At 51.5% G+C, this 10,767-nt stretch overlaps 1 protein-coding gene across 2 annotated transcripts in view; it reads left to right on the top strand.

Moving 5' to 3' along the window:
* The first annotated feature begins 6,683 nt into the window (after window positions 1–6,683).
* Window positions 6,684–10,767, top strand: part of TTBK1 (tau tubulin kinase 1) — a 45,437-nt gene continuing 41,353 nt past the window's right edge. Inside the window, exons 1-2 of one of the 2 annotated variants that reach the window (XM_036318075.1) lie at window positions 6,684–6,994; window positions 9,997–10,161. In XM_036318075.1, coding sequence (XP_036173968.1) covers window positions 10,054–10,161 — 108 coding nt within the window. In that variant the 5' untranslated portion in view covers window positions 6,684–6,994; window positions 9,997–10,053. The remainder of the gene's footprint in view (window positions 6,995–9,996; window positions 10,162–10,767) is intronic. The other variant, XM_036318074.1, reaches the window with a different exon arrangement.

Here is a 10,767-nt window from a genome sequence, read left to right as displayed (position 1 = left end):
ATTAGGCTTTTATTATATAGGATGCCCGCCTTACTTGGGTATATTCTTAGTCCGATTTCCTCCCCACCCCAGTTGCTAGGGTGTTTCCTTGCTAGTGACACTACTTCTGATGGAAATTTTGTGAAAGGGGAAACATCTCAGCTCCTAGGTCGTTCTTCTGTGTCAGCATCTATGGAGACCAAAACAGAGCCTTTGTGCTCCATTTCAGACTTTCCTGTGATAATTATTAATTTAAAAATTTATTACAAAATATGTCAAGTGTGAGAAAACTATGGAGAATAGCATGCCAAATATCCTTGTGTCTACTTCCCAGGTTTATAAAATCTTAAAATTTTGTTATACCTACTTCAGATCTATCTACATATATTAAAATATCTATTATAAATACACTAGAGGCCCAGTGCATGAAATTCATGCACTGGTGGGGTACCTAGTGGTTGCCGGCTGCTGGCTGCTGGCTGCCAGCGGGTACTCCCTCCCTTCCCCTGGCCAGCCCTGCCCCCTGGTCGAACTCCCGGACAACTCCTGGTCGAGGGGACAATTTGCATACTATGCTTTTATTATATAGGGTTATCTATGAGGTACATGTATTATCTAGTTTGCATATAATAGTATGAATATAATATCTATGTATAATAGATATCCATGTATATAATAGATCATATAGTACCTAAAGTAGATATAATAGATACACTATAACAGATAATATATTATCTGTATGTGATAGTCACACACATATACTAGTACATTAGACCAAGCTTGTTATATTTTTATTTTTCAAATCTTCTATATCCTTATTGTTTTTAGGGGATGCCTATTTTTTATCAATTACTGAGGTAATTTTGTTAAAATCTCCCTTTGACAGTAGATTTTAAATTTTTTCCTTGTAATTTTACCCATTTTTATTTATATTTTGAGACTGCCATTGAGTACAAGCTTAGAACTGTTATGTGTTCTTGGTGGTACACTTTCTATCCTTATTATGTGATTCACTTTTTTTCTAATAAATTCCTTTGGACTTACATGTTTTTACATCTTTAGTTTCAGCCTTTCTATAGTATGAGTGTGTCTCTAATAGGCAGCTTATTGTACCTGCATTTTTTTGTTGTTGTTAATCCTCACCCAAGGATATTTTTCCATTGATTTTTAGAGAGAGTGTTGGTGGGAGACAGAGAGAGAGAATGTGAGAGAGACACATCGATTGGTTGCCTCTGTCTGCAACCGAGGTACATGCCCTTGACTGGAATCGAACCTGGGACCCTTCAGTCTGTGGGCTGGTGCTCTATCCACTGAGCCAAACTGGCTATGGCTTATTATACCTGCATTTTTAAAAAGCTGATGCTCTATTAATCAATGAATTTTATCCATTTATATTTGTGATTAATTCCACACTTGGATTTTTTCCTATTCTCCTCTTTTGTGCTATACCTTTACCATGGTTTTTCCTTGCTCCTTTTTTTGTTTCTCAGCTTTTTCTTATGTGGGTTTTAAAAAATTGAGATATAGTTGACATATAACATTGTATCGGTTTTAGCTGTACAACATAATGACTGGGTATTTGTATATATTGCAGAATGATCACCACAATAAGTCTAGTTAACATCCATCACCACATGTAGTTACACATTATTTTTTCTTGTGATGAGAACTTTTAAGATTTACTCTCTTAGCAACTTTCAAATAAATAACAGAGTATTATTACTATAGTCACCACACTGTACATTACACCCCAGGACTGCTTACTTTATAACTAGAAGTTTACTACCTTTTGACCACATTCACCCATTCCCCTCCCCCCCCAACCCTCTGCCTCTGGCAACCACCAACCCATTCTCTGTATCATGATTTTGTTGTTTTTAGAATTCACATATAAGTGATATGATACAGTATTTGTTTTTCTGTGTCTGATTTACTTCACTTAGCATAATGCCCTTGAGGTCCCTCCATGTTGTCTCAACTGGCAAGATATTCTTCTTTTATTGGCTGAATAATATATTTTCTTTGCCCATTCATCCATCAATGAACACGAAGGCTATCTTCACATTTTGGCTATTGCAGACAATGCTGCAATGAACATGGGGGTGCACATATCTTTTCAGGACAGTGACTTCATTTCCTCTGGATAACTGTCCAGATGAGGTATCGCTGGGTCATATAATAGTTCTATTGTAATTTTGAAGGGATCTCCATGCTGTTTTCCATTACACTAATGGCTACACTGATTTACAGTCCTACCCACAGTGCACCAGGGCTCCCTTTTCTCTGCATCCTCACTGACACTTGTTTCTTCTGTTTTTGCTAGTAGCCCTTCTGACAGGTGGGAGGTGATACCTCACTGTGGTTCTTTTTTTAAAAAATATATTTTATTGATTTTTTACAGAGAGGAAGGGAGAGGGATAGAGAGTTAGAAACATCGATGAGAGAGAAACATCGATCAGCTGCCTCTTGCACACCCCCCACTGGGGATGTGCTCACAACCAAGGTACATGCCCTTGACCGGAATCGAACCTGGGACCCCTCAGTCCGCAGGCCGACGCTCTATCCACTGAGCCAAACCGGTTAGGGCTCACTGTGATTCTGATGTGCATTTCCCTGATGATTAGTGATGTTGAGCATCTTTCCATGAGCCTGTTGGTCATTTGTATGTCTTCTTTGGAAAAATGTCTATTTCAGACCCTCTGTTCATTTTATTTATTTATTTTTATCCTCGCCTGAGGATATGTTTATGGATTTTAGAGAGGGAAACATCGATGTGAGAGAGAAACATCGATCGGTTGCCTCCTGTACACACCCAGCCAGGGATCAAACCCAAAACCTAGGTATGTGCCCTGACCAGGAATTTAACCCCCAAACTTTTGGTGCGTGGGACAATGCTCCAACCCACTGAGCCACCGGGCCAGGCTCCGCTGCTCATTTGGATGTTGTGAGTCTTGCTGTAAACCTCCCCATGTTTAATAACCAAAATCCTGGCCGGAGTACATGAAACAATGATGTCTGAACATTGGGCATCAGCAGCACTGGACAGTAACCCTGGGAACCCTGAAAACAAGCCAGGTGAGCTCCGTGTGGCCCCGCGTGTGGCCTGCGGGGTGTCCGGGTGCAGGCAGGAGGAACGCAGGCTGAGCCTGGCTGTCTCCTCAAGCTGAGGAGGGGGGTTGGGGGGTCCTGGGAGGCCAAGGCAGCTGGTCTGCAGGACAGAGCCCAGGACAGGAGGGAAAGCTCTGGAATCTCCAGAGGGTTTCCCGTGACAGTCAGCTGAGGCCTGATCAGCACACAGGTGTGAGGAAACTCTCCAAAGTGGGGAAAGAATCATCTAAAACTGTGGTTCTCAACCTGGGCTGCACATTAGAACCACCTGGGAATCTTTTTAAAATCCTGATTTCTGGGCCTCATCGTCCAGAAATTCTGTTTCTTTGTTACTAATGTTGTGGCCCCACCCCATAACAAAGAAACAGAATTTCCGGACGATGAGGCCCAGAAATCAGGATTTTAAAAAGATTCCCAGGTGGTTCTAATGTGCAGCCAAGGCTGAGAACCGCTGCTCTAAAAGGAGCAGAGCAGATGGCCTCGGCGCTCACTCAAGCATGGGAATAGTGACCATTCCCTCCAGCTGACTGGGAGCCCTCACCATCCACAGGGCATTGGGTAAACTGTCCCGGGGGTTTGCTTCAGGGGCGGGGAAAATTAGCCTTAGATTAGAGGCTGCTCTGGTCCCACCTGACAAACACTTAAAACGTTAGTCTTGGAAAGATCAAACTATTTGTAAGTAAATAAACTGCATCCCAGAATAGAGTTCAAGAATATTTACTGAAACAGAAAAATATCCAGGGTCCAGCAAAGTAAAATTCACAGTATTTGGCATCAATAAAAATTTACAGTTTGGAAAGGAGCAGGAAAATATGACCCAGAGTGAGAAGAAAAATTAAAACTAATGCTGAGCCCGGCCGGCATGGCTTGGTGGTTGATTCCCAGTCAGGGCATGGTCAGGGCACATGCCTGGGTTGCAGGCTCGCTCCCCAGTGGGGGCGTGCAGGAGGCGGCGGATCCATGGTTCTCTCTCATCATTGATGTTTCTTCTCTCTCTCCCTCTCTGAAATCAATAAAAACAAATGAAGAAATTACTCAGATAATAAAATTAGTAAAAAAGTGCATGAAAAGAGTTGTTATAATTACTCAATATGTTGAAGACGTTAGAAGAAAAACTGAAGATTTCAAAATGGAAGATTTTAAAAGGCCCAGATTGAACTTTTAGAGATGTAAGCGACGATGAAAATACAGGGGATGAGGTTATTACCAGATCAGGCACCGGAAAAGAAGAGATTATAAACTTGAATACAGAGCAGTAGAAACTATCAGAAACGAACACAGTGAGTAAAAAGACAGGGCGGGGGAGAGAAAATGAACAGAGCATAAACAAGACAACTTCAAACAGCCTGACAGCCGGGGCAATGCGAGTCCGTGAAGGAAAGCAGACGTCAGAATAAATATTTGAATAAAGAATGACTGGGGGGGAAAAGAAATAATGGCTGAAAATGTTTCAAACTTGATGAAAACTGTAAATCCACAGATACAATAAGCTCAACAAACCCCAAGCTCAAGAAAAATGAATCAAATTACAGCAAGGCACACCTAATGAAATAGCTTAAAACCAGTGATTAAGAGAAAATCTGAAAAGTAGTCAGAAGAGAAAAAGACACATTACATAGAGAGAACCAAAGATAAGGGCAACTGCAGACTTCTCATCAGAAACAATGCAAGCCAGAAGACAGTAGAGCAACACTTTGAAGTCCTGAAACAAATGGTCAACCTAGAGTTCTAACCCCATACTCAGATCAGACTGGGTCTTATTGCTGCTCAGAATTCTTCAGTGATTTCCGGTCGGAAGGACTGATGGCCGTGGGCACGGACTCTGAGACAGAGGTGACCGTGCAGCAGCTTACAGGTAAGTGCTCCGAGGACCAGCCTCTGTGGAGGAGTGAAGAAAGCAGCGCTGGGCGGAGGAAGGGGGCTTCGATGCAGTCTCAACAGAAGCCTCAGCGGACCCTCAGGAGTTTTGAAAATGGATGTCCCTCCAAAGCTGTCCGGAGCTGAGGAAAGGGTGGAGGCCTCTGCACTCACAGGCCGATCGGTGGTCAGGTCTGGGATGCCCCAGGGAGGGCGCGTGGTCTTGGATGAAGCATCTTCCTAGGCCAGTGGTTCTCAACCTTCCTCATGCCGCAACCCTTTAACACGGTTCCTCATGTTGTGGTGACCCCCAACCATAACATGATTTTCGTTGCTATTTCACAACTGTAATGTTGCTACTGCTATGAATCGTAATGTAAAGATCTGATATGCAGGATGTATTTTCATTGTTACAAATTGAACATAATTAAAGCATAGTGATGAATCAAGAAAACAATATGTAATTATATATGTGTTTTCTGATGGTCTTAGGCGACCCCTGTGAAAGGGTTGTTTGACCCCCAAAGAGGTCGCGACCCACAGGTTGAGAACCGCTGTCCTAGGCCAAGGGACCTTCCCAGAGAGGGAACCAGCCTGGGAATGGCGACCCGGACTCGGAAGGGGCCTCTGGATGACACCACACCACCCACTACACTTTCAAAAACCAAGTGGAGAAAATCCAGTCTTTGCACAGCACAAAAGGCCCTTCCTGGTCTTGCACGTGCCTCGCCTGCCCCCTCAGGCTCTCCTCCCAGCTGGAAGTCTCTCCCACCCTCCGCCCTGGCCCCTTCTAATCCTTCAGATGACAGTGGAATGCACCTCCTCTGAGATGCCTCCTCTGACTGGTCTTGCAGACTCAATGGCACTTCCTGCCAGCAGAGTGGCCAGGAGTATGGGCTCTGGAGCCGGGGTTTGGATCCCAGCTCTGCCACTTGCCAGCTGTGTAGCCTAAGGCAAGTGCTCAAAGCTCTGTACCTTAGTTTCTTCATCTATAAAATGGGCACAGCATCAGTACTGCTACCTCACAGGGTTGTTATGAGAATTAAATGAATTAGTATGTGTGCCGTCAGCATAGTGGCAGCAGTAAATAGCTGCTGTTGGTGGTGGTGCTGAAGGTGCTCAGTGTGCATTTATCGGAGGCATGAGGACGGAAGGAAGGGTCTGAGAGACAATGTGCAAAGCGTGTTCAGTGAATGCTGAGCAACCCAATCTGTCAGGACAGCCGTAGCCTCCGTGGGGCCTTGGTGGGGGAGAGAGAATGCTAAATGTCTCAGTGAAGAGTGTGCATTTATTTGGTGAGCAGTCAGAGACGAGGGCGGAGTTTGTCAGCAGATGGGTGAGCCAGGAGGTAAGGTGCATGTGTGGTGAGGTGAGTTATAGGTGAGGGATGGGTAGAAGGAAGCGGGTGGGGGCGTATGGCCGGGGAGGGGAAGTGAGCTTAGAGGAAAGTCACATGGGCATGGAGGATGGAGTGAGGGGATGGGCTGAGGCTGCTGGGGACCGGCGGGGAGTGGCAGGGACATGCTGGGAGCGCAGGGGTAAAGGCTGATGGAGACAGGTGAGGCGTCTGGGACAGGTAAGGAGTGAGGGGGCCCTGCTGGGGGATGGGGATCAAGTGAACGGTTGAGACCGTGCGGAGAGCCTAAGAGCCAGAGCAGGACCACGCGCGCGAGAGCCCCCGCGCTGCCGGAGGAGAGAGCGCGGAGCAGAATGTGATGTCAGAGAAAGGGCGGTGATGTCAGAGCCAGGGCGGCGGGGCGGTGATGTCAGGGCTGGTGCTGATGCTGGCGGCGCAGTGCATTGTGGGCAGCTCCCCGCTCTGCCGCTGCCACCGCTGTCGCCCGAGGAGGATCGGGGCCGGCCGGGCCGGGATGGTCCCGGTCCGGAGGCCGCCGCCGCCGCCGCCGCTGCCGCCGCCGCGGGAGGGAGCGGGCCGCCCAGCGCCGCACTGAGCCGCCCCCGCCCCCGCCCCGCCCCGGTCCCGGGGGATGCGCCGCCCCAAGCCGCTGCCTCCGCCGCCGCAGCCTCAGCCGCAGCGGGGACCGAGCAGGTGAGGCGGGCGGGCGGGCGGGGGTCGGGCGGGGGCTCCTTCCGTGGACTCGCGGGCCTCGGGCCTGGCTCCCCTCCCAGCGCAGCCTTCCCAGCGCCCCCTCCCTGCGCCGTCTCCGCCCGCCGAGCCGGGCCGCTGGCCTACACCGCCTGGGCCGCATCCGAGGCCTGGACCAGCCCCTGCCCCGGCCACTGGCCACCGTCTCCCGCCCGCCGGCCAGGGCTCTGCTCCTCACTGCGACCTCTGTCCCCGTCTCCACGGCTCCATCTTCGGCCCCCGGACCAGTCGCCCCGCGCTGCCCCCATAACCTCGCTCCCTTGCCCTGCCCTCCACTCCTGCCGCCGGCTTTCTTACCAACTTCCTCGCCCCTTCAGCTGCGCCCAGAGCCCGCGCAGGGTCCCGTGGCCGCTCCTGCCGTCATGCCCTCTCACCTGTCTCTGTTCTACCCAACCCCCCTCTGATCCTGCCACTCCTGGTCCCCTCCATCCCCTCTGTTCCTCCCACACACCTTCTCACCTAGCTCCATCAGCCCTCACTGGTCCCCGCTGCCTCTCCTTACCCGGGCTCCCGGGTTCCCACACATGCTTGGCACACACCTTGCATAGCTGCACAGCAACACCTACAGTCACATACCATGAGCTCCCAGCCACTCAGACCTCGCTCTCCTCACCAGCCCCACACTCTCAGACATGCGCTCTGACACATGTCCCTAAAAACCTCCTCTGAGAGCCGCGCCCACTCCACCCATGCCTCCACCCACCCCCCGGGTCCTGAGGGGGCAGTGATGGGGCAGCCAACTTACTCGTGTTCGTGTCACCCAATCCCAGTCTGAGTTGAGTGTAGTCCTCTGAGGCAGGGAGTGGGAAGGATGGTGAGTAGGGAGAAGCAGGGACCCCCCATTTGTCCTCCTGTGTCCACTCTTCCTTTGCCACCTCATCTGTTCCTTCTGGGCTTGCCCATCTATACATGGGAGCAGGACCTAAACTTCCCCCATCAACCTATAGACTCCACCATCACAGGACTGCGAGGCCCACCAGAGGTCACCCTGTCAACTCCTCAAGGATCCCTCCCTACTGGTCAACGGGTCCTTTCATCTTGTCTTCAACCTGCCTCCTCCACGTGTATTCCAGACCCCCACCTTCCCACCCTCCTCCCAACCCTCACTCCCCCTTCATCCTGCCCTGCAAGTTCCTGCCCCATGTGCCACTTGGCAGGAGGGCAGAGGCCTGTTTGATATCAGTTCTGATACCTGAAGTTGTGTGGACTGGAGGGAACAGTCAGCCGAGTCACTCGAAGAAAGACAGAAAAAGAGTGACAGCGCCCTCCCCATGAAGATCCCTTCTCCACCTGTCCCTCATGGCACACCATGACCCGTCGGAGGCTGTCTCCAGGCCGTCAGCATTCCATGCTGCGCCCCCACCCCATCAGGATGGCTAGACACAGCAGCCCTGGGGCATTACCCCATCCCAAGGCAAGACAGGTCTATGGAGTTCCCACCCCACCCACAGACATCTTAGGCACTTCCCCTCTTCACCCGACCCCAACCCCAGCCAGAGTGACTTCCTTCCGTCTGCGATGCCAGGTCATTGAGAGGGTAGAGCGGTGCGCTTATAAACAGTGCAGGGGGGAGAAAGGAAGAAAAGACCCTGGTTCCGCTCCTGGACTGGGCTGGCAGAGATCTCAAGTTCTCTCTTCTGGCTCCCTGCCTACACGTGCATATCACACAGAGACACAACACACACACAAGCACACACAGACGTGGATGTACAGGCATGGACACAAAGACACACACACACAGACAGGAACGCAAAAGGATAGAGGGGGACAAATACATGGTGATGGAAGATGACTTGACTTTGGGTGGTGGGCCCAATGCAATATGCAGGACATGTATCATAGAAATGTACACTTGAAACCAATATGATCTTATTAACCAATGTCACCCAAATAAATTTAATAAAAGACACACAATACATACATGCACACACTCACACAGAGGGATACATGCACAGGTACACACGCAGACACACATGCACACCCTTGCATTTCCCTGGGTAACACTGGCTGGCTCCCAGCCCTCACAGTTGGGACATGCTCCCTGATACCCAGCTTGTACCTATTCTAATGCAACAGGAGCTGTGTTCTTTCATGGTCCCTGGGCAGACACAGAAAGGTGTGGTCAAAGGCTCTCTCACCCCACGCCCCCCAGACCTGCTCCTACCTGTGTCTCATTTGTTAGGCTGCTTCCCTGCAGTCCCCAATTCTTCCCACTTCAACCTGCCTCTCTCCCTCTGAGGGGCCTGATCGCTGCTGTCCCTTTAAAGCCCATGTCTTGGGTCCATTGCCTTGTGTTCACCTCCTCACTCCCATCCTTGCACGCAGGCACACTTCATCCTCCTCACTCAGCACCAGGCTCGAGGGGCTGCCAGGTGTCTCCTCATTCTCTGATGGTCACATCTCCCCTGGTGGGTTTGTAGGTAGAGAACCCACTCTGTCACTCTGCTGTGTGTCCCCATGGGTCACCCCTTCGCCAGCAGTTCTCCCCTTTCAATAGCCTCGGTTGCACCTCTCCCTGGCATGTTGTGGCACAGGGAAGGGGTGGGTGCCAGGGGCCACAGGTGGAGTCATCAGATGGGTCCTTCTCGGCCTAGGTCTCCCCAATATAAGCCTGGGTCCCAGGCTGGTGTGCTCCTTGGCGGGCAGTCTCCCCCACATCCGCTAGCCTACGTCTCTTTGGGAAACACTTCCCCCACAGCCTGCTCACAATCATTGTCCTCTCTTTTTCCCATCCGTGTGTGTTGCTGGTTCTCACATGTCTAGTTTGTAGTTTGTATCTCCTTTCCTGCCGAGAGGATTTGCCTTCTCCTCTGACCTCCACGGCTGCTCCCCCCAGCAACCCCTGGAGCATCTGCCTGGTGGGCCTGGGAAGGCTGGGGCTCCCCTTCATCTCTGCAAGGTGGTCCTTGGTCCTCTCCACTCACAGCCCCTCCGCACTCCCCCAGGTAGATGGCCCCCCCAGGGCAGGCCCTGCGGACACCCCTCCTCCCTCCGGCTGGCGGATGCAGGGCCTAGCGGCTGCTCCTAAGGACGAAACCAACATGAGTGGGGGAGGGGAGCAGGCCGACATCCTGCCGGCCAACTACGTGGTCAAGGATCGCTGGAAGGTGGTGAGTGAGTGACCGGCGGGTCCGAGGGAGGGGCGGGAGAGGAGGGGAGGAGGGGGTCTGGAGACCAGTGAGAACGGGTGCCTTTAGCGCACCAACCTAATGAGGGAGGTGCCCCTGAGCTCATGTGCATAGTGCTTGCAGGTCCTTATTTTTGCCTGCACTTGTGGACACTCGCTTTCTCCCAGTGCCTCGCTCCAGCCCCGCCCTCTCTCACCCCTTTCCCGGCTAGGTCACGCCGGTCCGTCCCAGCCTGGAACAACTCCTGGTTGGAAGTCTGAGCTGGAGCTGCAGAGCTCAGTGGGGGCGGAGGGAGGGTGGGGGAGGGGGCTCTTTCTCTGCCGGACCTTGGAGAAGGGCAGCGAGTGAGCATGTGTCCCTCCGCTTCCGCAGAGGATGGAAAGGCTTGGGTTCCGGGAAAGAGGCCCCGCAGCCTGCTCCCACCGCACCCGCACTCCCTCCATCTTCTCCATCCACCCTCCTCCCCTCACTGGTTCCTGCGGCAGGTGCAACACGCCGAGACTCCATCTCCCAGCGTGCCTTGCTCCCCCAGCCCAGGACTTCAGGCTGCTCGGCCTGCTGGGAGTTGTAGTCCAAGCCAACCTCCGG

This window comes from Myotis myotis, unplaced genomic scaffold (genome assembly GCF_014108235.1).
Source record: "Myotis myotis isolate mMyoMyo1 unplaced genomic scaffold, mMyoMyo1.p scaffold_m19_p_7, whole genome shotgun sequence".
Classification (NCBI taxonomy): Eukaryota; Metazoa; Chordata; class Mammalia; order Chiroptera; family Vespertilionidae; genus Myotis; species Myotis myotis.
This window is presented reverse-complemented; position numbering and strand designations above follow the sequence as displayed.